This window comes from Coturnix japonica, chromosome 29 (assembly GCF_054131305.1).
Source record: "Coturnix japonica strain WE chromosome 29, WE-NBRP24, whole genome shotgun sequence".
NCBI lineage: Eukaryota > Metazoa > Chordata > Aves > Galliformes > Phasianidae > Coturnix > Coturnix japonica.
Window position 1 is genome coordinate 7,793,369 of NC_140691.1, and position 25,535 is coordinate 7,818,903.

A 25,535-nucleotide genomic window follows, 5' to 3' on the forward strand; every position below is an offset into this window, starting at 1 on the left:
TCGTGATGTCACTCAACAAGATCAGGTTACATGCATGTATTACATATGTATTTACTATGCAGATTATTGTATTTAAAGCAATCTGCCAGTGCTATGTAGTGACTAATTATTTGAATATCTTTCATGGTCTACCACTAATTTCAGTTGGCCACTTTCACTTTGCTCTATTTTTTTTCTTTTTTGACCTTTTCCCTGTTGCTTGGAAAACCTGCATCATTCATGTAATAAAAATTAAGAGCAAGTAAAATACCTGTTTAAGTTGTTGGATAGTATAGTCTTTATAATCCAGCTCATCCTTAAACTGGTTATTAATCCTTTCAAGTTCTTCCATCTTGTTCCTGAGGGATTCCTCCACAGAACGCATCGTGGACACCTGTAATGTAAGCACAGCTCACGGTTCATTAAAAGACTTCTGTAATCCAACCTGGCCAAATACTTCTTTGTTAAATAAAGAGGAATTCACAAACAAGTGCTGAGTAGGAAAACGACAGCAAGTGCAAGGTTACCAAGGAAGACATGAATTCATTTTTAAGCTTCAATTTTCCACCCCAAGCACACCCAATAAACTTTCAGACTAAGATCCTGCAATATGGGTTTTAAGATATCTTCTTGTTTAATAATTAAATTTTAACTATTAACATCACTGAAGCTGAAATTGAAGAAAAAAAATATACATGCTTATATTAAAGAGCCTCTGGAAATTAGTCTATTTCTCTTCAAGTAAATAGCATTCTTCTTCCCAGTTATCAGCGTTTTTTCACAAGACTTAGGTTTTAGGCTTTGGAGTTACCACGGATACCAATGGCAAGTCACCAGAAACGTAGAGATAATAACAAGTCCCCTCCAGAGACAGATTAGCTATTCTCTTCACAAACCTTATTCCAGACTACCAACCAACTTTACTTTCCTCTGTTCATTATCTATGTGAAACCATGTTTTAACTTCTGGTCCCCTCTAGAGCTTCAATGGCAACTTTACCTAAGATTTGCTGCTAGCCACACTAGTGTGAAATTTCCAGCTTCATAGTTAAAGTTTGAGAAGTTTTAACAGCAGAAAGCCAAGCATAATCTTACAGAAAAAAATATCTCAGTTGACTACAAACCTCGCTTTGTACTTGCTGAATTTGTTTCTCGGCATCAGAATGTTTGTCTTTCAGATCTGCATACTCTTCTTCTTTCCTCTGCAAATCTTTTTTCAGATTCAGTACAAGGGCAGAACTCTCAGAAAGAATATTTTCTAGCCTTTTGTTAAAAATAAAGACACAAAGAACATTACTGTTACACATCTCATGGAAACAGCAATTACAGCTTAATCCATGCCCTGCCTGTTGGTTTCTATTTGTAAATAGACTCTTAAATCTATCTAGACCAGTGATTTAAACAATTACTTTTGAATTTCAGCTTGCTTCTCATAATCAGATGCTGAAGCAATAAATTATTCAGATGCTATTCTGAGGGATGGACAACAAAACCACCAGCAATCCCCATATTATTCTTTATTTCCTTGCACACTCCTGTTTTCCCTTGGAACTCAAGTAGCATACCAAAGCATCCTAAAGTAGTAGTTTGGCCATTGATAAGCATGCAGATGCATTAAGTCAAAGGGATGTTCCCATTAACTATTTTTAACTCTAGTTCATTCTCAAAGGGCTCTAAGTTAACTCAGTGGTTACTTACGATTCTATACGTTGCACTTTCTCCATTTCACTCTTTTCCTTTTCCCGAAGAGAATGTTTCATCTGCTCCAAGCTTTCATTGAAAGCCAAACTTTTGAGCTGTTCTTCCAAAGCTTCTACTAACTGATCTCTCTCCTCATGCCACTTTTGAAGATTACGGTCCTTTTCCTCCAGCTGGGCAACAAGTCTTTCCTAAATGAAGAACAGATGAACAGTGAACATCACCTACTACACACTGAACTGTTCTAACACTTCGGTAGTTAGCACCGTTTTACAGTCTTAGTAAATGTATGATCTCTTCAAGATCCACAGGAGCTCTAGAACTAGTTGCACTACAAACTTACAGAAGCAAAACTATGCTTCTATTAGACAACCTACATTACTCTCCTTGTGAAAAAATATTAGTATTATTTAAGAACTTCAATTTGCTCATTTAATGATTACTAATGAGCTTTAGGAAAATAAAGTCACAAAGTGATAATAATACTAAGCTCCTCACATCCTTCTATGCTGCTTGCAGGTCCAGAAAGTCGGGACTAACTACTTCCAGATGTAAAAAAAGCTTTGCAGAATGTACAGATTCACATGTTTAAGAAGTTACATGACAAGAGCCCAGCAAACAGCTCAAGTAACTCAAGTGACTTTGTTATCAGTCACTATTTGGAAAGTGATAAAGGAGCAAAACTGTGGCCGTTTGACCAAGTATTTTTATTCAGTATCTGGAGAGAAGTTTGTGGGGTTTCTTTAGAAACTCAATTGCCTTTTCTTCCTTATAAAGGCTTAAAGGCCTTCTGCTTTGCAGAAAAGAGAACAAACAAAAGCTATTGTACAAAATACTTTCTTAGCCTCATTAAATAGTGATCTATTTTTCAACTGTACTTTTCTTATTGATGTCCCACATACGTGACATTTCATTATGCACTTATGAAAGATCTTTCTTTTTGTGGCCCCCCCATTCCTTTCTTTTCCAAATCAAGCAGTTCTCATATGGGCTTTGCCACATAAGAAAGCAAGGGGACTTGGACAAGCTGCTCTTATGCACCCTTACTGTTAATACTTGGTATGAACTTGTCTCCAAACTACAGGCACCAGACAACTCTGCCAGGACCTCATCACTTACGATTTCTGCTTGTTGCTTTCCATAATGTTGTCAGTCCTCAGCAAATTGTTTCATTTCTTTGTTGCGAATATTCTCAGCTTCTTTTATCTGATTTAGGAGCTCTTCTTTCTCCTCCAGCCACTTTTTTCTATCAGTTTGATACTTAGTCTCACTTTCCTGTTTCAAAGAAACCAAAAATGAAATAGTGAGACATTAAGGAATAAAAGTCTTAAAAGCCAGGTCATCATTAAATAGACTTGTTTCTGCAAGATAACAGAAACATTAGCAGTTTTTACTACAGAATATTCCCAAAGGCAGGTATTGGATAATCATTAGTTCTTTTCCATTAAAAAATAATCATTTCCAGTATTTCTTATTCAGACTGGAGAGCCCCCATAAAACATCTCTTTTTCTTTATAAATGTTCACACAAGCTTTACAGAACTTACACCAAAAGTCAGTATAAGAAAAACTCTTTTAACTTAAAAACTTCTAACACTTTACGCTGCCTTGCAGCAGTTGTAGAAAAACTTGCAGCTCCTTCAGGGTTGAAAGACAAAGAAAAGCAACATAGTTTACACTGTAGGAGTAGTCTCCTTTCCTATCAAACCTACTGGCAGACATTCTCATATATAGGACAGAGCACCTGAGAAACCGCTTGGAAAAAATAAAAGTCTTTTAACCAAGGAAAATTAGTAGACCCGCAGCCCAACAAAAAAGGCTTCCTGGTGATAAAGTTAGATGATGATTTCGATAGCTTATATTAGTTGCCCAAGCAACTAACAGAAAACAGTTTTGACAAATACACCGTAAGTTACAATTTGCTTTGAGTTAGTATTCCTTTCTTGCAAACAACAATTGTATAAGTATACTCTGCTTATAGCACATTGACGTGGTATAGAATGAAGCAATGAATGCTCAACTTTCCCCTCTTCTTGAAAAAGGGAATTGGCTCTGCGCATTAAAAAAAATATCATGAATAAGCTTACTCAAGGTGAAGGAGGAAAGAAGCTCAGAACCATTCCACTAACAGAGTGGATGTAACCTATTGTATACTCACTTAGAAAACTCCCACTGCCAGCCCATTACTTTTATTTAAAAAAACAAACAAACAACAACAACAAAAAATAACATCAGATGGGATAAGACAACTAACTGTTCAGAGGCCAGCAAAAGAAGCACTGCTCATGGCAGCATAATGTAGGGAAGGCTACACTTCCTATACTATGGGGGCATCAGTGATTCCATTCTTAACGTACCACAAAAAAGCTGCACCTGGTCCCTATTGCATGTTGCACTGCAGCTTTTACAGGAAGTTTCTGTAATCAATATAACAGTTTACTTTATCAAGTTACAACTTTGAAGTTAAGTTACCTCCAGCTCTTTTTGCAGCTTTATTAATTCTGTACTGTTTTCATTCAAATTTGCCTCATCACTTTCGTTGTTCTTTTGCTGCCAGTCACTATTGCTCTGGTATTCCAGTTCACTGTATTTCTGTTTCCATGCAATCAGTTCTACTCAATACACAAAAAGAGGTTAGATAGCATATCATTTCAAATATATATTTGAAATACCACACCAATGACTTTTTACTAAAACCGCTTCGGTTTTATCTGCTACAGACATAAAGAAATAACAGAAGCCTTTAACTACAAGAGAGTTGTTGTTTACTATGGAACGTTAATGCCTAAGTAACAGTCACATGAAAATGGAAGTGGCTATCACAGTACGTCTAAACCCCTTTTGCATCCCTGCTCCCTTTCCCTGGAAAGATTACCTGAAGCTAATTTTTCGTTCATCTCTAACAGAGCTTCACGCATTTCATCTTGTTTAAGCTGCATTTCCTCTTGTTCTTCTAATGTCATTTGCATAACTTCAATTATTCTATCCCTTGCACACAGAAGGTTTGAAAATTTACAGATGAACTCCCTACTAGCTCCCATTATTCTCAAATCAAGATTCTCCCATGACCAAAAGCTCTTTTAAAAGAAATAGAGCATCTCCATTGAAATATTTACATACAAATACATGCAGATATGTTTTAAAATCGAAACACAGAAGACTCAAAGTCATTAGCAATGTGACAACATTTACACAGATATTCCACACACACACACACAAATAATGGCTGACCGTCACATAGTTGGTCATAGTCTTTGGAGATATCTTCCATCCTCTCAGTTTCCACCAGCTCCTATATTTCATGTTGAATTATCGGAAAAAGCTACAGATGTCCAGTCTGACTGTAGGATCATAAGCATCAAACTGACATCTGCTTATCGAACTACTGAAAAAATTGAAATTTTAGTAATTAACAGAAATTCTGTTTCTGAAGAACAAAAATAAAAGCTGGTGCTTTTTTTGGTTAGTTGCACATGATGTCAATACGACAGTGTTCAAGAACAGAACCACACCCAGAATACAAAGAGCAGGTACAGGAGTTTTACAGAATTTATGGGTAGCTAATCAGGTAGGAGGAAAGGAGAGCTGACCTTGCTTGAATCCTTTAAGGCAGATTGTCTCAGTTCTGCTATTTCTGTCTCTTTTTGCAAATGCATTAAGTCAAAGGGATGTTCCCATTAACTATTTTTAACTCTAGTTCATTCTCAAAGGGCTCTAAGTTAACTCAGTGGTTACTTACGATTCTATACGCTGCACTTTCTCCATTTCACTCTTTTCCTTTTCCTGAAGAGAATGTTTCATCTGCTCCAAGCTGTTTTTCAGCTGCATATCTTCTTGAATCAGATTTGCTTCTTTGCTACTTAACTCTTCAACCTTTCTGTCTGCATTTGCAGACTTCTCCTGCAGAGTTGCTGTAACTCTCTCCAGATTAACAATAATAGATTCTTTTTCTTTAAGTAATTCATTGAGTTTTGACACATTGTCTTCCATTGTCTTGGAAGCCTCCAGGCGATATTCAAGCTCTCTTCTTTTTACCTCACAGTTGGCAACTTCCTCCTGAAATTGTGCAATCACTCTCTGATCTTCTGCAGTCTTTTCTTCAAACTCCTGAGTTTTCTTTTCTATTTGCTCATGTAACTGATTCACAAGATCATCTTCCTGACTAGTGTGAGTTGTAATCTCACATAGCTTCATTACAAGTTGACGATTATGATTTTCAGCATTATTCAGTCCCGCCTTTAGGTTTTCATTGTCTTGAAGCAGTGCTTTGATGTGCTGACTTTTTTGTGAGGAAACATCAACAATACTTCTGCATACTTCCCAAATCCTTTCAAGACTATAGTTAAAGGAGAGGCCCTGCACAAGATCTGAGATGGAAGAAGTCTGTGACTGAATGCATGCAGAACTAATTTGAGATGTCCCTGGCTCATCTTTTTCACAGTCTGAGGAATCCTTTACACTGACAAAGTCAGTACCGATGGCGTGAAACTCTAAGTGACATTTGTATAATTCATCTAATTTGGTCCGCATTTCTTTTATTTGTGACACTTTATCAATTATATATTCTTTGGCAACTTCTATGTTGTTAGTTAGTTGGGCATTTTTGTCTTCTAGTGTCATATTTATAGATTTCTGTTCATCCAGTTCAGAAGCAATTTCCCGATAGTCAGCTTGACCCTGCAGAATTTGTTCACGGAGGACATCAGCTGTTTCTTCAGAAAAAGAAAGCTCAATACGCAGGCTTGTTACCTCCTTACTGAAATCTTCGTTTTTATTTTTTTCTCTTCTGCATTGTTCTTCAAGCACAGTTAAATGACGTTCCAAGATTTCAGTTCTTTCCCTCAGTGCTAGTACTTCCTTTCGGTACGCGGAGCACTTTTGTTTCATGTGTTCAATTGTCTTTTGCTCTACAGTGTTCTTTTTCTTTCTCTCATTTACAACTACTGTAAAACAAACAAACAAACAAACAAAAAAAAGGGAAAAGGAATGTAGCTCAGATTGATTAAAATCATTATTACATAGCAGTTCACAACACCAAGTAGCAACTTCTAAGTGAAAAACTGTCGTAATATGCAAGCCATGCCCTCACATCACATAGTATTTGATAGTAGTGAAGGAATTAAAGTTCTCTGGACACATAATCAGGTGCCTCAGATTTCTATACAGAATTAACAGCAAAAGGTTTTCAGTCTGGAAGAACACTTTTACCATGGCACTACTCAAACCTTCCACTCCACACCAGTAGAAAATCTTATTAGATCTAAGAAACATGGGAACGAGATAGATAATTCACAGCTATATTCTTTCTATCTTCCGTACTTCAGCAATCCCTATAAGGCAGCCAGGAATCACTCCATCTACATCTAAATGGTAGATAAACAGTTCTCTAAGAAATTTCATTCCAACTCACAGTCCTCTTACTTTCAAAAGAAAGATAAAACCCTGGACAAGTTGATCACTTAAGTGTTGATATCTGTCTCTCTTATTCAGTTGATCTCTAAACAAAATATGAGGATTCCTACTTCTGTCCACACTTACTCTTTTGCATATAAAGTTCACTCATAAAGTTGTACAAATTTGCAGATTCAAGTTTCCATAAATATTCCATTAGCTTGGGGCTGTTTTTTTCTTTAACTGGTGAGCAATTAGCTAAAATCACATGCATTTTCTTTCTATCAAAAGCGACTTCTGCTGTATTTCATCACTGCTTTAGAATCCAGTTATGTCCATTCCATAATATGCATACTTTAAGTATTAAAAAAAATAAATATAAGTCAAGACTTACTAGGGATTGTGTCACCACAACAATATATTCCATGGTGATTCTTGTACAGTCCTTTTATTACTACAACTACAGAATTGCAGAATTTTATAGCGCCCACGTGCAGCCTGCATTACATACAGATTCACATGTACTGCATGGAAACAGCCTCTTAACTCATCTAAGGAGTTTTATATACAGCCCTCAATTGATTTAAAAGTCATACTGAAGAAACAGCAGTGGCGTATTCCACCCCAAACCAGGTTTTGGGTTTGATTGCTGCTCCCAGCAACACTAGTGAGGGGAATATGATTTATAAGTAATCTAAACACTTTATGCTGAAAACAACAAGCAAGCACTAAAGCAAGATAAATAAGACTAGGGAGAAGATGTGTAATGTTCAGTCTAGAAGCTCCTTACACAGGAAGTAGGGAAAAAGCATTATTACAGAGCATAGGAAACAAGACCTAAAAGCTCAGAGAATGGTGTAAATACCCTGAACTTGAAGCTGAGATAACCTAGCATCTCCTAAAACACTTTTGCTCGTGCTACTTATATAACTAATTCTACAAAAGAACCAGCACAACATACCTGTGCTCATTGTTCTACTGTGTATATTTAACATAGCTAAAGAATATATATTAAGCGGTTTTTGAAATTGGACGCTATTAATACTCACAAATAGAAGAAAATTTTAACATGATTGAATACTCAGTACTTCTTAACAGAAAACTTCATGCTGACATTGTGACTATCAGCTACCCATTTTAATTCCTATGTGAAGCATTGCTGTCATTAATTTTTAAATGAGAGCTTTGGTCATATGATTAGAACAAACCCACTACTATTTGGAGTATGGAGGAGTCCACATCCCTCCCTCAGTCTCTGGTAAGATGCTTATATGTGATGCCATTCAGTGGTCACATTAGGATTCAATATTTATGCCAAATAAAGGCAGCAAAGACAAATCATCCAAGAACAGCATCTCATCCAAAGAAGGCCTTGACTTTCTCCCTTGCACATATTTTGCAAGAGGAATACAAGAAAGGAAGGGAATACAGCTAAGTTTTAGATTTTCCCTTCTACATTGTATATGCCTTCCGTAATTCTAGGAACACTGATGATCAGCTGTTCCCAGAAGTGAAGTTAAATGCATCAGAGGTTATCCAAACCATTTTGCTCAAATATTGCCCATGAGCGAGCAATTAGCAGGTCGTCAACAATTTTGATAGTTGCTTCAGGAAAAACAAAACAAACAAACAAAAAAAGCACTTGAACAGCTGATGCTACTCAGAAGATCAGCAACAGCAGTTGAAACAATCCTAAAGAAACTGCTTTAAAACTATTACCAAATCTGCAAGTGCATCAACAGATGAGGAAAAAGCAGCAAAAAGGAAAAAAATAGTGCAAAAAACTTTTATTCTTAAGCATTCAAAAAAGAAAAGCATTCTGAAAAAGGGATATTTACATAACAGTTACTTCTATTTACAGTTTAACACAGTGGCTTTTCTCCTTATACCATAAGGTACGTGCTTCACAGCCTTTTGCTTCCTATCCGGAATAGGAAGCAATTTATTGTTTTGGAAGACACCCTGTTCAAGGATGGAAGAAACTGTACCTTTCTTTGTAGGTGGCTCTTCCACAGTAGGCTTATCTTCATCAATACTGCGCTTTCTTCCCACTTCCAACTCAGTTTTCTCTTGTTTCAGTGCTTTAACTGAAAGCACTGAAAATTGGCTGCTTTCAGTTCCTTTATTAGTGTTCTCTTCTGCCGGTTCTGCTTTAATGGTAGTTAAATGGTAGGTAGTCTTTTCCTGTATTGATATAACATCAGTTACATTGAAGCTTAACAAAAGGAGCACTTAAGTCTCAGTAATCTTCTGTAGGCAAATATTTACACAAAACCATACAGCTAAAATATTTACCCGGTGACTCTATAGACATCAGTTACAAATCTCAATAGCAGACAGAACAAGTACACCTTCAGATAATGACAAGTGCAATACTCGGTAGAGTATACAAGGGAAAGCAAGAGCCTAGCAGGTTACAAAGTAAAAGACTTGCACACAATCAAGAGTTTACCAGTTTATCAAAGAATTTCCTGTTTCCAAGAAGTCAACAAAATTACAAACATGGTCAAAGAGCAAATGGTCAGCTCTCATACAAGTTCATCACATCACACTTCTGCTAAGCTGCTAAAATCACTTTCATCGTGACAGATATAATCCAACCTTAAAGCTTAGTCAGCTCTGTCACGCATATTTTAGATTGTGTCCTTGACCACAAGTGAAGCTTCCTTACTTACAAGATGACGATTGTTAAGCCATGCTGGCACTGCCAAGGACTGATTATTCATCTTTATTAGCTTATGAAAAGAAAAGCCTCAGAAGTGTTCAGGCCACACAATCTCACAGATAGAGTTGGAGCCTTGTTCTTGGAAGAAGTAATAGGTGAGGACATGACTACTCATCACAGTCAGCTTTAATACCATGGAAATACTAAGTTGCAGTGATGCAGACAGTCAAAGACTAAGAAGGGTCAAGTTGCTAAGCTTACAAGGTTAGAGATCTGAGTGACAGAATTAACTATAAATGTTTTCAGAGCTACTTCAGGCTACCAAACATCAAAAAATGATCAAAAACCACCAGAAGTGGTATGCACACATACTTAATCAAGCTAGTCTTCACATATTCAGTAGCTCGCAGTACATTAGTCAGGATAAAGTTTTATGGACTGCATAGAACGTGGAGATATCCTGACCATTCATACTCGTACTTCAAACTCAATATACTTTTACTGTTGCTCTTCATCTGATGTAGGAGTGTGAGGCAGGAGTTAGTGGAACACGTTGATATTTTTGTTGTTTGTGTTAACAACAACTACCTTCAGATAAATTTGAATTGTTTACAATTTCAAGCGAGTACCAGCTACATACAGAAAATCAGTTTTCCAAAAATGTGTTGATTACAAGCATAGAATTAGTGTTTTCCTTTTTTTGTATAAGGATACGGAGATGTGTAAAACTCACATAATCTTTTACTTTTTCTTCTAAATGAGATTTTAAGTCTCGTAGCTCTGTAATAATGTCATCTTTCTGCACCTTGATTGAGATTGGAAATAAAAAATAAAAAAAATTCAGTCATCAGTTTCTAATGGAGTGTTAAGTAGCTGAATTACACAATGCATTAAAGGCAAATTCAGTTAAGCTAAGCTCGGTAAGAAATCTATTAATGGAGCCTACTGGAATAGCATTTTAAGCTACCACAAGTTGGTATTAAAACAATTTTACACAACATCTTCTTGATAAAGTTACCTCAGTTGCTTCTTTAAGTTGCTCAACAGACTCATCCAATTTAATCACCTGCATTTCAAAGTCTGTAACACACAGAAAAGGTTGTATTACATAAGTAGCCAATAGATAGTTTATTAAGTAATCAATTTTTCCAGATATTCTAATGTTTAGGTAGCTTTGAACAGATTAATTAATTTGCATGTGGTCTTCACTTATTGGGAGTGATTCAAAAGTTTTCTATATTTCTTGGAACAAAAACATTGCATCAACAAGACATAAAGAAGAGTAGAGATTACAATATAAAAGTAAAAATCAAGATATAGACATTTAACCCCATACTTATGAAAGCGTAAAGCTGCTAGTTGCAGTTTAAAGGAGAGGGGGAAAAAAAGAAAAGAAATAACCAAAAACCGTGGAATTGCTGAACCTGAATATACACAAGGAACAAACTATCACTTATCTACAGGCTATGGTTCCAAAGGTAGAACATCTCCTCTAATTCCTACTCAAACTGGTTATTTCTCTTTTAGATTAATGAACTATTTCTGTCTTCTACCTTTCACATCGCATAACTCACCTTTGTTCTTCTGCATCAGCTCTTCTTCAGTTTTAAGTAGTTTGGTGTTTTTCTCTGTTAGCTCTTCTTTGGTCTCCATCAGTTCAAAGTTAGTTTTCTCCAGCTGCTTTTCAAACCAGCCAGTATCTTCCTTCGGGTCCTCCAGGGATACAATGGAACTATGTGCTGCCACAGATTATCCAAATTCTTTTGCAAGCTGGTTTTGCCATTAAGCGCAGCAAGGTGAAGGGGTCTGCCCAGGAAATCCAGTTCTTAGGTGTAAAATGGCAAGATGGGCATCGACACATCCCAGCAGATGTGATTGACAAAATCACTGCTATGTCTCCTCCCACCACCAAGACAGAGACCCAATCTTTTCTGGGAGTAGTGGGCTTCTGGAGAATGCATGTCCCAAACTACAGCCACATAGTGAGCCCCCTCTATCAGGTAACACGGAAGAAGAATAATTTCTCATGGGGTCCTGAGCAGCAGCAGGCTTTTGAGCAGAGAAAACAAGAGATAGCCCGTGCCGTGGCCTTGGGGCCAGTACGGACAGGACAGGATGTAAAGAACATCCTCTACACTGCTGCTGGAGAGAAAGGTCCCACTTGGAGTTTGTGGCAAAGAGCTTTAGGAGAAACCCAAGGCCAACCCTCGGGACTTTGGAGTCGAGCATATAAAGGGTCTGAGGAGTGCTACACTCCAACTGAGGAGGAGATCTTAGCCATGTACGAGGGGGTTTGGGCTGCTTCTGAAGTAGTTGGGACAGAGGTTCAGCTCCTTCTAGCACCTCGCTTGCCTGTGGCCCCCCTGTCACGGACACAGGTAGATTTTTGTTTAAACCGTGACAACTACCCAGAATGCAGCATAAGGGAATTTTTGCCTAGAACTCTGGAGGACTATTTGTAATTCAGAAAGGTCAGAGATAGAAAGTTCACACTGATTTCTGGGTCACCAGCCTCACCGTACATCAGCACTTTTGGTTTTTTAATGATACATAAAGTTCTCAATGGCACTGCTCTAGTCGGTAGTTCTTTCCCTTTCCGTGCAGCTCGCTCTGTGCATGGCTTGTGAACCGCTATTCAGGCCAGACAGCTGCAGCCCCAAAGACCTGCCATAAATGTACAAATTCTACCAGGATAATGTCTTGGTAGTGGAGAAACAGGATGCGCAGTCATATGGCTCTCACACATACCTTGTACAACCAGCTTGGCTCTGGACTGGGCATCACCAATGTCACAGGTGTACACGTCACTGTCACTTTTCTCCAGATTTTTTATGCACAGCTGCAGGTCTCGTCCTTTCTGTGCCCTCTTGTATTTCCTGCCAGGCCTGAGCTCAGCAATGCCTTTCCTCCTTATGACAAAGGATGCGGCTTTCTCGCTCTGACATGTAAAAAGTGCACTTCCACTTTCTTCAATTTTCACATCTGAAAGTTCCTTGATAAAGTAATTAGGTTTTTCTGGAAGGAAAAAAAAAAGGATGAGGGTGTAGGACAAAGGGATTTGTTACCCCAACAAGTCCCAAGCATACAGAGGTGTCCTGAATCTCCTTTGCCCTCATTTCAGAATATCACATAGAGATGCAAAGAGTCTAAGAAGACCACAGAGTCCACCCATTTACATAGGTTTGATAATTCCAGTAGATATCTGGAAAGTTCAATACCATTATACATGCGCTGGTAGGATCTCATCTGATAAACTGCATATAGTTTTGATTACACATATTCAATATAGACTAATTCAGATTGCCATCTTATCTTGGCTCACTAACACCCAAGATCATAGAATCATAGAATGATCACAGAATCATAGAGTGGCCTGAGTAGAAAAGGACCTCAAAGATCATCTAGTTTCAAACCCCCTCCAAGGGGTCACCAACCACCAGACCAGGCTGCCCAGATCCACATCACACTGGAGAATCATTCGGTTTCCAGATTATTTTAAGGAAAAGATTTTAATCCATCATATTTTCTGAAAACTAAGAATTGATCCTGCTCAAGGAAACAGAAGAGAAAAACATCACCCACAGGCTGCAGATATTTACCTCGACTTCTCTACATGCCATCCCCAGTGTGCTTTTCAACTCACCTTGCACAGTGACCCTGGCTTTTGTTATGGAGTCCTCTGTCTCACAGGGGTACTCCCCACTGTCCTTGGCAGTAGAGTCATGGATGATCAGAATGGCCCCACTTCCCTCCTGCTGCAAGTCGTACTTCTGGCTTTTTCTGATTGCTTTGCCATCCTTGTACCACCTGATGTTCAAATCCGGTTTTGACAGCTCACAGCTCAGGCTGATGTCCTGCCCTGCTGCTGCTGTCTTATCCTCCAGCTGTTTTGAAACCTCAGTAGGTTTTCCTGGAAGAAAACATTCCTTTTTGAGTAACATACACTTAGGGTAGGATGCCTCTCTCAAAATACATGCATCTACATGCTGGAGATAAGTTAGAGAGGCACTTGCAACAGACGCCATCCTACAGCCAGCAGTAATCTGCAAAGTACAGACAATAGAATTCCAGGCAGCATTTATTCTCTCTTAAATCTACCCAATTGAGGATGATGAACCATGTCTGAAAACTGCCTCTTTCTTCTCTCCACTCATCACACTGGGAGCCTCGGATGATGCTCTCAGATGCACACGTTCTAGTTAGGAATTTGTTGTACAGCTAAATGGTGTGAAGGCCATCCCTTCAGCTTATACTTAGAGGATATTTGCTCCCACAGTTCCCTCAACAGATCATTCCTGATTTACTGTTAATGGAACAAGCTGTAGTGAGATGCCCATTTCCAACACTACCCCAGTGCTTTGGGTAGTTCTCACAATTGTGTAAAATGTTTCCTCCTTTTACTTATTTTTAAGAGAAATTCTCAGTGCTTCGAGGTTCAAGTAGAAGGTTGCTATTCACTTTAACCATATTATGAGTTAGCTCTCACGACAATCTTATCAGAAGACAGTTGAAGGAATCAGACCCCAGAATCTCTCCCATCTCATTACCTTTCACAGACAGAGAGGCTTTAGAGGTTAGACCACGGGCAGTAAAAAACGACATTCTTGATGTGTTTGGTGATTTTCATGGCAAAATGAGATACATTTACATCAAAAGCAATGGGAATTTTCCAGACATCACTGTGCTAATTGCAGTAATACACTTCTATTGTAGAAACTATTAAGGCTCATGGGGGAATAGGTGTAAGACATAGTGACCACACTGAATGTGCTTTCAGCACTCCTTTACTTTCCACAGTACTTACCCTGAATGCCGACCTTTGATTTGGCAACATCAGTGCCAATATCACAGGTATAGAAACCTGCATCTGACTTCTCGATGTCATGGATAAGGGGACATAGGGTCTTCCCAGACTGTACCAGCTCATACTTGTTGCCAGAAGTGAGCACAACACCGTCCTTTTTCCACACTGGTTTGACCTTCTCTTTAGAGACTTCGCATTCCAATTTAATCACACCTCGCTCCTCACCAAAAACATCATCCAAGGACTTCATGAAGACAGCAGGCTTCTCTGCAATTAAAAAGGCAAAACAGAACAACATGATACAGAAGATCAGACATTTCCAGTTGCTTTCAGATTTTTAAAGAGGGATAAATAAATCTTCACCACTACTGACGACACCAAGATAGAACCTAAAGCGGTTTCATGTCTGTTGACTGAATACGCTTTATGGAATTCTGAACTAATCAGTAGGAGAATACAGGGAACAGGAGGGACAGCCTGCATTGCCTTGGGTGGGACTGATATCATATGAAGTAATTGGGATGCAGCTCTTCTAAAGCTGGAGAGCTGGCATTGCCCTCACATGGAGCAGAGCTCATACAGCAGGCCACAGGATTAAGAGGAACACTTTTGATTTTCCTGTATTATTGACTCCTCTTATCTGTCTTCTATTTCACACATCAGATGTTTATACTGGGGAAAAAACTTCCACCAAATGCAAAAGAAAGGAGAAAGAGGAAATCCTTCAAACTCTGAGCGCATAGAGTAAAAGAGCTTAATTGCTGGGGAGAGCAGATTAGAATCACAGTATCCTTAGAACTGGAAGAGACCCTTCAAGGCCATCTAGCCCAGCTCCCCTGCAATAAAAAGGGACATTCACAGCTAGATCAGGTTGCTCACAGCCTGGTCATTAGTCATCCCAGAGGCAAAACACACACTGAATGATCTCTCCCTGCAGTCATAAATCCTTAATTCCATAAATCACTGGAAAAAAGCCCATCATGATTTGGTGGCTATCTGAGCCCCAGAGAGGTGAGCTTTAGAAGCAGGACTGCTGCACAATAGAATGAACTGGAGCTCCTTAGCATCTCTTACATCCAGGAGGGGTGTGATCAGACCCACCTATCACCTTCAGGTGCGCTTTCTGACACCTTGTCTGACTTCACTGTCACTGTGCCAGCATCCTCAAGCTTAACCTGCTTCATTGTCAGTGTGCAGCAATTGCCAACGTTCTTGATGTCATTGTAATTGTTGGTGTAAAGGAGGTTGCCATTCAGGAACCATTCCACGTCCTCGTCATTATGGGACAGCTCGCAGGAGAAGACAGCAGAGCTCTCTTCTTCAATTTCTACATCCTGCAGATGCTTCGTTACTTCTACATTGCGGGCTGTGGGGAAACAAGGTGAACTGTTACCACTGTTACTATAAATCATACTGGGATGTGTTAGAATGGTTGGACTAGATGATCTTTGTGTAATCTTCTCAGTGAAGATTATACATTTATAAAGTTAGCAGGAGAGAATGGCAGAAATCAACCCCAAGAAGAGAAATCTGAGGTGAAATAGGACATGGAAGAGGCCACCCTCCCTGCTCATACCTTCAGCTGTCAGCGTGGCCTCAGTCTCTGCAATTCCTGCCTTGCACTTGTACACACCAGCATCATCGGGCTTCAGCTTCAGAATCTTGAGCTCTGCTGAATGCTTATCCCTCTTGATCTTGTACTTCTCAGAGGGCTCGATGGGTGTGTGGCCCTTGAACCAGTTAACAACCTTTGGAGAAGGCCTGAAGTCACAGGACAGGATGACAGAATGACGTTCCAAAGCTGTCTTGTCCTCCAACTTCCTGGTGATTTCTATATGGTAATCTGCAAAGCAGGGGTGGAAGAGAAGAAAGGATGAGGACAATTGGAAGAAGAGGAAAGTCTCTTGCATGTATTCAATTCCAATTAATGTCATGTTCACAATGGTTTTTTGAACCACTCCAAAGATAAAACAAATGATTGTCTATAGGGAATGCCATTGACTACATTTCTATAAAGTAATACTGTATATTATCTACCAAATGCAAGGTCCAGCTCTTGTTCTGTGCTAATTAAATTGCTCCCATTTGTTGAGGCTTTTATTCAAATAAGAGTGAGTTGAAAATATAACAAGTACTTTAGGATGTGAATGGAGACTCTTACGCTGGGGACAACAGCAGATAAAAAGCCTGCAAGTTTCTTTCAGGTGAAATCAATGACAAACTGCATCAAATTTAGGTGCTACCAAACTTAACCTTGTCTAGTTCAGAAATACAATTAATTTCACCTGATTTGACTTCTTTGGTATAGCCAAGGACAAAACCTCAGCTCTGTAGATCTGAATAGTAAGCACATCACAGCTATTCAAACAGATCTTTTACTGAGATGCAGCTGTCTCATTTAGTGTCCAACGACTTTGAACTGGAAATGGAGCAGACCCTCCAGACACACACAAAATATTTCAAAGACCCCAGTGAAGGAAGACTGTACGTTAATTAATTCTTCATCTTCATGATGTAAACCAAGCCTGGATATGTTACCTCTGACAAGCAGATTGGCTGTGGATTTTGATTTGCCAATTGAGAACTGAATGGTGCTTGTCATATCAGTGGTGGTTATCGCTATGGCAAGCTGGTGGATGGTGCCTTCTTGCTGCATAATCAAGTTTCTGCCAGCCTGTAAGACTTCCCCATGTAGATACCACTTGGGAGGTTTCACAGAAGGAATGGATATCTTGCATTCAAACTTGGCTTTTTCAGGCTCAGTCACATCCTCATCACACAGCTCCTTTACTAGACTAATGGATTGCTCTTTAAGAAGGATGGAACAAGAGAAAGCAGAGATGTAGAAGGAATGTAAAAAACCCTTACATTATCACCCTACTTACTCACATCAGCATTACTGCACATGAACACTACACCTATCAGCTCAAAATGCCTTTAAAACATCATTAAAAATAATATAAAGAAAGGAATGTTGTTAAGAAGTCACATGAACACTACACCTATCAGCTCAAAATGCCTTAAAACATCATTAAATAATATTCTAAAGAAAGGAATGTTGTTAAGAAGTCAGACAATAAGACTGACAACCTGAAGAGAGCCCAGTTCTTCTGATTCCCAGTCCAACATCCAAATCAAACCATGACCTTCCCATCCCAATATCAAACTCCTCGCATTACGAAATGGAATAGAGGTTCAATGAAACACAGACATTGATAATTACTTTGGTTAAATACAGCAACTTAGCTCTGAACAGCAAGTTTTCACCTAGTAAAGGTCTCTGTAGCTCAAATGTATTGACTCTACTTAGGAGAAATTCATTTTCCAGGATGTTCTTGCCCTTATAATGGTAACAGTGGCAAAGCTGGGGACTGAACTCTTGAGTAGTGTGCTAACTCAAATGTCTCCCTTTTCTTTATCACACTTAACATCATATATATACCCTAACATTGTATATATTAAAAAAAAAAAACAAAAACAACCCTGTGCTCTTTTCAAACAGACAGAGAAAATGAAGAAAAAGTCAAGCTATGTTTTTTATCCATCAACGTTCAAACACAAATCTGAAGTTTAAAAGTAGAAAATCAACCTCGTAAGAAAATAATCTGTTCTACTTAGCAAAAGTAAAACCCAAAAGACAAGCTGGATATTTTGTGGGCAGAAAGGTAGGTAGGTAGGAGTTTTTATTTCTCTGAAAGGTCCTGGTGGCGTTCAACTTTTTTGACATTCTTGCAAATGATGTTAGCTGGTCCATGTCACTTGTTCCACCCTAACATCAGTCCCAAAACAAAAGGGGAACTCCCTTCTTAACCTTCTTCACTTCATTTCAGATGTCCTTTCTGCTTCATCTTCAACCCACCCCCCACTCAGGAGAAAGATCTCCCTCTTACACCCTACCATCTTGCCGCATTCTGATGTTGTCATCAGCCTTCAGCTTGTCGTCATCTTTGTACCACTGGGTCTGAACCTCATCGTGTGAAATCTCACAGACAAAAGATGCACTCCCATATTCATTCACTTCCACATCTTCCAGTGCTTTAACAATCTTGATATCTCCAGCTGTGAAACAGTAGAGATATATTTGTCAGGATATTTCCAGAACTGAGTGCAGCATCTTTTCCTTACACATATTTGCATAGAAAATAAGTAGGATTATGTTTTATTCTAAACCATCATCCATTCCTTAGTCATTTCTCTCTTCAACACAGTCAATGCATTATTGCCCTTGAACTTAAAGATAGACTTACTAGCTACAATGGAGCTCCCTGCAAACAGTTTTCATGGAAACCAGAATCTCATTTATTCTAAAACCTTTCAAGCAAAATTAAGTATAGAAAAACAATAGAACTGAATGAATCTTTAAGGTCATTTAGTTCCAGTCCCCCTGCTATAGGCAGGGACACCTCCCTCCACACCAACTCTTCTCCTCAGGGTCAAGGCTTCTCTCAAATCATTCTCCTCTAAGCCTGTGCCTGTGCTTGGGATTGCCCTGACCCAGGTGCAGGGCCTTGTACTTGGCCACACTCAAGTTCATGAGGCTGCCAAGGGCCCACCTCTCCAGCCTGTCCAGGTCCCTCTGGGTAGCATCCCTTCCCTCTAGCACATCAACAGCACCGCTCAGCTTGGGGTCATCTGCAAACTTGCTGAGGGTTCATTTGATTCCACTGTCCATGTTGCCTACAAAAATATTAAATAACACTGGTCCCAACACCACCCTCCACCTGGACACTGAGCTATTGACTGCTGCTCTCTGAGTGTGACCATCCAGACAGTTCCCTATCCTGCAACTGGTCCATCCATCAAAACCATTTTTCTCCAGTTTGGTGACCAGGATGTCATGCAGGACGGGATCAAATGCTCTGCACAAGTCCATGTAGATGATGTCAGTTGCTCTCCCATTATCCACTGATGCTGTTACTCCATCATGAAAGGCCACCAAGTTTGTCAGGCATGGCTTGACCTTGAGGAAGCCATATTGGTTACCACCATCACCTCATCTTTATTTTCCAAACTATGCCAAGGAGAAATAGACAGAACTCTACAATGTCGTGTCACTACAAACCTGTCTGAATCATTGGCTTCTCTGCATGCTCATCACTATCTCTCCTTAGCTTGTGTGCCCACAATGTATGGGGAATGTCAGCCACAAATCTTACCTAGGGGACATCTTTGCTTCAAAATCCCTTGAACATCACACAATACTTTTTAACTGTCCAGGTCTGCACTTCTTTGTGTCAGAATCAGACCATATTTCTGTGCTGCTATTTCCCTTTCCTTCTGAAGGGCCTGGATACAACTTGGATTAACCTCAGGAGCAGAGTTCCTGCATAAAACAGCCAGTACTGAAACAGCAACCCAACCTGGTTGCAGACTGAGAGAGAAAATGAGAGTTAACCGCCTGTGAATAATGAGACTTCTCTTATTTCCCTGGGAAGTAATGCCCACTTTTTTACTTTGACAGAGCTCCTTCCCATCCTAGAAGGGAAAATATCAAGTCAAATCTACATTAGTCCTTCCATCTCTGCACTGGGCAAAGGCAGCCTTCAGATCTATGCTTAATTCACCCAATTCCCTAGAATTAATGGAACTGTGCTTACTGGAACATATGCTGAAGCTTAAGCACAGTGCAGTGTTTTCAACATGTAGGAATGGCTATAGAACATGCATAAATTCTGGCTGACATATGACAGCTTAAAGCACTGCAGAGGACTGTTAACAAGCCCGTTTGGACATCACCTTGAATAAATGACGTTATCCCCAAGTAAGGGAAGGAACAGCTGAGCACCGGGGAGGTACACAAAGGGCCAAAGCAAATTCTCACACTGTCAGGTGCAAAGAAAACTCAGATTTCACCCTAAAACCCAGTTCACAACAAGGCTACAAAATCCTGGCTGAGAATTTCTGAATGCTCACCAGTTGTTTCCAGCTCGAAGGTCATCTTCTGGCCAGCAGCCTCGCAGATGTATTCTCCAGCATCTTTCTTCTCCAGCTGCTCCACAACCAGACGCCGTGTTTTGCCCACAGATTCCATTCTGAACTTTCTGGAGGAGGCAAGCAGTCTTCCATCCTTGTACCATTTTACTCCAGTTGGATCCTGTGCTACTTCACAGCTGAGGGAGGCACTTGCTGCCAGGGCAGCACTCACCTCTTTCTGTACCTGCTCCTGGTTTATAAACACAGGTTTTGGCTCTGAGGGAAGAAAAGAAAAACAGAAGGACTGAAATGAGACCATCTTGCAGGTTTGTATGTACAGGTTGGAACAGGTTTAGGTTACCACTTGTGCCCAAACTAATAGCCTTCACTAGAGAATATCAGCTCTTCTGTTGAAACAAAGTGTCAAATCTAGGCAAGAAAGAACCTAGGAACTGAAGGAACCAAGAGGGTCCTTGAACACCAGTCCCATGGTTGCAAGTCACTATGCAAACATATTGAACCCAAAAGAACATCTGTCCTGCAGGCAACCAAAACCTGAGTTCCTTTTGCTTAAGACCCACTGTGAAACATCAAAACACATAAACATGCGATAGTCAAACCACTGGCTGCCTTTTCATGACCCAGAACAGTACTCCTGGCTTCCCGAACAGACTCCTCATGGCCTCTACCATTGCCACAACTGTGACTGTCAAAGGCACAAAGGAAATATTCTCACCAACGCAGTCCTTTGTTCTTTGTGTGTGATTTGCAGATATCTATCTTACTTTGAGCTCTGGGAATAGTCAGCTCTACCAGGTCTCTTACTGTGAGTAGCAGACTCACCTATCCAGATGCAGCCTCCAACATAAAGGCATAGTAAAAAGGCAGTGTACTACTAGGAGAAGTTCCTGCTTCTCCTGCCATGAAAGGCTGCACGTAGAACATGCACTCCAGCCTCACTGCACATACTTATCTTAGTCAAATGTTTAGGGGAACAAGAATTACAGTTTGGGATCTCAGGCACAGGAGAGATTTGAATAATATCTTGAATATTGCTTCCATTGTACATATATCAGTAATTATTATTCTACAGACAGACTGAAACAGGTCTTTGTGCCATACTAAATCCAAATACTTGCTACAAACTCCGGCAATCAAGTATAGGGGAAAAACCTCAGCACAGACTACTGCACCTGGATCACTGTATAATAGAAACTAGATTTTACTTTACTGTTCTCTGCTGTATTTCATACAACACCTGTCTCACCTGTGACATGAATCTTGAAGGTGAGTTTCTGGCCAGCAGCCTCGCAGCTGTACTCCCTTGCATCTTTCTTCTCCACCTGGCTCACCACCAGCCGACGCTGTTTGCCCTCTGACTCAGCCTTGAACTTCTTGCTCCAGGTGATCAGTTTCCCCTCCTTGTACCACTTCACCTCCCTCTTCTCCTGCACCACCTCGCAGCTCAGCGTGGCATTTTCTGTTGGTGCAGCCTTCACCTCCTTCTGCACCTTCTCCTTGTTGATAAAAGCATATTCTGGTTCTGGAATTTAAGGCAAATGAGCACATTTAAGACATGAATCTTTTCTACACAGCCTTCCCCAAATGCCCAAATTAGTCTTTGGACTGTACCGTTGAGGACAGCTTTCCCACTCACATTTCCTGACAGTGCTATGAACTGAATGCCAACATCTGAACTATATCAATTGCCAGTGAAGAACTTCCTCCCTGCCAGACCAAAACAGCTTAGATAGCCCTAAACTTGTTTTCATTTCCACCAGTATCATGTTCCAAAATCTTCAAAAATTAAAAAACACCCCTTTCCCCACTGTCCAGCAGCACACCAGCATACGCAGTCATTGAAAAGTCTGTTTCATACAAGGGGACAGGCATTAATTTGTCCAAACAAGCTGACAGCTGTAAGTTGCTTTGCCAGCAAAAGCCAGGTGAGGGTCAAGGTTAAATTCTGTTTGTGATTAAGTCATAGTGAGGAAATGTATTTTTCTCACCTACTTATTTCTGAAAACAATTCTAATATCCCCTGAGTTTTCAGAGGCAGTAATAAAATGGTTTCCCCTATGGAATCATAGAACGGTTTGGGTATAGAAGGAAGCTTTAAAGATCATCCAGTCCAACCTCTTGCCGTGGTCAGGGACATCATTCACTAAATGAGGCTGCCCAGGGTCACCATCCAGCCTGCCCTTGGACACTACAATGATGAGTCACCCACAACCTTCACTGGACAATCTGTTCCAGTGTATCACTACCCTCATCATAAAGAACTTTTCTCATGTCCAAACTGAGTCTACCCTCTTCACTTTTGAAACCATTGCCCCTTCTTATGTTGCTACAGACCCTGGTAAAAAGCCTTTTTCCACTTTCTTATCAGACTCTCCTAATAAATAGAACGCCTGTCTTCCTACATTTTGGAAAGAAAAGCACCAGCTTGAAGCCTTTCTATTTTTAAGCATTTCTTTTGTACCTGCTATAGAGAAGAAAACAAAAGAAAATACTGGAAAACCTTTTTAGTTGCAGGTTTCTTTAATTTAATAGAAACCACCAATGCCGCCGTCTAGCATTGTGACCAAATGCTGTCTCTGAGACTATTTAGGAAGAAGCATTTGCAGGGGTGTGCTTGTGCCCTGAAGATATCTTTAATATTCTTTAATTTCCCCTGAAATTATTGTCTTCTCATTTTGCTATCATTGCATCTACTTGAGATCCCCAGGGAAATTCCCAAATTATTTCCAGCCTGTCTTAAGCTGAGGCTACCCAAGTCCTCTGTGTTCATAGCTTCAGAAGGCAAACAGGAATGTACACAAATTAAACAGAATTTAAGCACCGTCTACATCACTGAATGCTGGGGTTAAATGTGTCAAACCACTTAACTTTCCCCTCCTTCTTTGTTGGGGGGTTCAATACAGTCGAAACAATTTCTCTCACCTGTGACATGAATCTTGAAGGTGAGTTTCTGGCCAGCAGCCTTGCAGCTGTACTCCCCTGCATCTTTCTTCTCCACCTGGCTCACCACCAGCCGACGCTGTTTGCCCTCTGACTCAGCCTTGAACTTCTTGCTCGAGGTGATCAGTTTCCCCTCCTTGTACCACTTCACCTCTGTCTTCTCCTGGGTCACCTCGCAGCTCAGCGTGGCATTTTCTGTTGGTGCAGCCTTCACCTCCTTCTGCACCTTCTGCTTGTTGATAAAGGCATCCTCTGCTTCTGGAACTGGAAAACACTGGGTAAAATATACATTAGATATGAGCAACTTGTGACTGGAAGACATTAAAAGTTGCTTCTATGTTGTATTGGACCATTTCCTGGAGCAACTCTGCTTCACAGTGTTTATCACACATTATAATGCATCCTCAGCACAGTCCCTATGGTCATCCCATCCCTCTGGGTAGTCTTTACTATCAGCTTGGACTCCTAATTTTCAGATTTCTTCTAATGAAGACAATGACAGATCTTCATCTGTCTGTCTTTTTGATATTGCTCCACTCTGCACTGGAGATCAGCCAAATACAGCTCAATTATGAAGTGAAGACCTCAAAATCAGGAAACCATAGAAATTTAAGAGCAGAAAACCATCTTTTGACTCTACCCTATGGCAATGATATAGCCCTTAATATGGTGAATACTTGGCCTACATTAGATTTTGTAGCTCGGTTTTATGCATAAAGCATGGTTTTGTACTCTCAGCAACCCCTGATTCTTCAGAGAACTGGCTGAGGTAATCTCCTCTTAATACCTAACACATATAGAAGAAAGTGTTTAAAGCCCACCTTACCCTTTGTGTCAACAAATGGAGTTAGCATCAGAAAGATATCAAGTGTAATTAGTTAGGCATACACACTTCAGTTAAGGTGATTCAGTTAATTACTTTGCTAAGTGGGATCGATTGATACATTGAATCTTTTATTGATTACTTTAATGACTGTTTTATCTGATTCTCCTTTTACCAACAACTGGTTGCTGAGAGCGTTCATGCTAGTTCCTATTTGAGGCGTGGGAGAACAGATAAACCCTAAATAAATGGGCTTCCATTTCTATTCCATGGTTTGCCCTACAAAAGGCTGTAGAAGTGCAGAATATTTCTGACGCACTTACATCATGGACTTCTCTAGTGCTACCAGCTTCTAACAGCAGAGCAATTTTGAATAAGCTTCCGATGCTTGTTTGGGTCCCAGGAAAGATCCCAGGGTCCTGATGCTGATACCAAGACAGAGGCTCCAAGCATGAATGCAGGACTAGCAGTTGTGAGGGGGATTGACATTGCCTTTTATTTGCAGTGGAGACATGGAAGACCACTCATTCAGATCATTCATGCAAGCATATTCAGGCATACCCAGCTCAGGTGACCGGGAAGGCTCCTGCTCCCCAGCAGTCATGGCAAACCCTTCCATGACCTGTCCCCTATCTCCTTCCTCCCCGCTGTCACTCTGTGAAGCCTTCTGCTGCCATCCCTTTCCCTTCCTTCATGACTTTCTCCTCTGCATGCTGTCTGAATTCTGAGTGGCAGCAGCTGCCCAGGAGGGTAAGTTCAGCTCAAGTTCCTGTGCTGCTGACCGTTGCAGTACGTGCAATCCCAGGATTCACACCACAGCTCTACCACCAGCACTGCAGTCCACTGAAGGCGAGGGAGCAGGGCAGCAAGCCAATGCAAGAATGCAGTTGATACACTCTACATTTGATCTCCCTGCTTGGATTGACTGCAAAAGCATCATTCTCTCCGCCCATCTTCAACAGCCCCTGTTTTGACTGATGATTTTCAGGGAAGGTTCAAGTTGGATGTTAAGAAAAACTTCTTCTGAAGAGGAATCGTGATGTGGTGGCACAGCTTTGCAGGGAGGTGGTGGGGTCACCATCCCTGGGAGTGTTCAATAACCATGGAGATGTGGCACTGAGGGACGTGGGCAGTGTGCATGGTAGGATGGGTTGAGGCTGGATGTGGGGATCTTTGTGGTCTTTTCCAACCACAATGATTTGATGAAGATCAGAAGGGTTGCTTATTAGCAAGACAACAAACATGGCCTAGACCAACCAGGTGATGCAAAACTTCTCACAAATGCAATGGAGCTTTGGCCCAC

At 40.3% G+C, this 25,535-nt stretch overlaps 3 protein-coding genes across 6 annotated transcripts; all 3 read right to left on the minus strand.

Moving 5' to 3' along the window:
• Positions 1 to 164: 164 nt before the first annotated feature.
• Positions 165 to 5,074, minus strand: LOC146755939 (kinesin-like protein KIF20B). 4 transcript variants are annotated; one of them, XM_085525056.1, is made up of 6 exons: positions 4,907 to 5,074; positions 4,148 to 4,287; positions 2,796 to 2,951; positions 1,677 to 1,867; positions 1,103 to 1,241; positions 165 to 373 (listed from the first exon to the last, which is right to left on the minus strand). In XM_085525056.1, exons 4-6 carry the CDS (start codon positions 1,736 to 1,738, stop codon positions 218 to 220), a joined length of 357 nt encoding a protein of 118 aa, XP_085381182.1. In that variant the 5' UTR covers positions 1,739 to 1,867; positions 2,796 to 2,951; positions 4,148 to 4,287; positions 4,907 to 5,074; the 3' UTR covers positions 165 to 217. The 4 variants fall into 4 exon arrangements, with proteins under 4 accessions (XP_085381182.1, XP_085381183.1, XP_085381184.1 ...); XM_085525058.1 differs by having other exon boundaries at positions 175 to 373; positions 4,907 to 5,050; XM_085525055.1 differs by lacking the exon at positions 4,907 to 5,074 and adding an exon at positions 4,551 to 4,888 and having other exon boundaries at positions 176 to 373.
• Positions 5,075 to 5,293: 219 nt separating this feature from the next.
• LOC146755940 (kinesin-like protein KIF20B) lies at positions 5,294 to 10,807 on the minus strand. Its single transcript, XM_085525059.1, has 4 exons — positions 10,750 to 10,807; positions 10,465 to 10,536; positions 9,055 to 9,250; positions 5,294 to 6,618 (listed from the first exon to the last, which is right to left on the minus strand). Exons 1-4 carry the CDS (start codon positions 10,801 to 10,803, stop codon positions 5,411 to 5,413), a joined length of 1,530 nt encoding a protein of 509 aa, XP_085381185.1. The 5' UTR covers positions 10,804 to 10,807; the 3' UTR covers positions 5,294 to 5,410.
• A 3,669-nt stretch (positions 10,808 to 14,476) lies between these two features.
• Positions 14,477 to 25,185, minus strand: LOC146755941 (obscurin-like). Its single transcript, XM_085525111.1, has 4 exons — positions 25,134 to 25,185; positions 16,112 to 16,378; positions 15,637 to 15,901; positions 14,477 to 14,802 (listed from the first exon to the last, which is right to left on the minus strand). The coding sequence occupies exons 1-4, from the start codon at positions 25,183 to 25,185 to the stop codon at positions 14,769 to 14,771; spliced, it is 618 nt and encodes a 205-aa protein (XP_085381237.1). The 3' UTR covers positions 14,477 to 14,768.
• Positions 25,186 to 25,535: the final 350 nt, after the last annotated feature.

What these genes read in the sequence shown, in the direction of transcription:
- LOC146755939 (XM_085525055.1), bottom strand. Translation starts at nt 4,716, where the DNA reads ATGGGAGCTAGTAGGGAGTTCATCTGTAAATTTTCAAACCTTCTGTGT. An exon ending in GAACGAAAAATTAGCTTCAG is followed by an intron (nt 4,288 to 4,550) that starts GTAATCTTTCCA and finishes TGTATTGAGTAG; the next exon opens with AACTGATTGCATGGAAACAG. An exon ending in AGCTGCAAAAAGAGCTGGAG is followed by an intron (nt 2,952 to 4,147) that starts GTAACTTAACTT and finishes TCTTTGAAACAG; the next exon opens with GAAAGTGAGACTAAGTATCA.
- LOC146755940 (XM_085525059.1), bottom strand. Translation starts at nt 10,803, where the DNA reads ATGCAGGTGATTAAATTGGATGAGTCTGTTGAGCAACTTAAAGAAGCA. An exon ending in AAGAAAAAGTAAAAGATTAT is followed by an intron (nt 9,251 to 10,464) that starts GTGAGTTTTACA and finishes ATATCAATACAG; the next exon opens with GAAAAGACTACCTACCATTT. An exon ending in AGAGCCACCTACAAAGAAAG is followed by an intron (nt 6,619 to 9,054) that starts GTACAGTTTCTT and finishes TTTGTTTTACAG; the next exon opens with TAGTTGTAAATGAGAGAAAG.
- LOC146755941 (XM_085525111.1), bottom strand. Translation starts at nt 25,185, where the DNA reads ATGGGCGGAGAGAATGATGCTTTTGCAGTCAATCCAAGCAGGGAGATC. An exon ending in GGCCACGCTGACAGCTGAAG is followed by an intron (nt 15,902 to 16,111) that starts GTATGAGCAGGG and finishes GTTTCCCCACAG; the next exon opens with CCCGCAATGTAGAAGTAACG. An exon ending in AGCGCACCTGAAGGTGATAG is followed by an intron (nt 14,803 to 15,636) that starts GTGGGTCTGATC and finishes TTTTAATTGCAG; the next exon opens with AGAAGCCTGCTGTCTTCATG.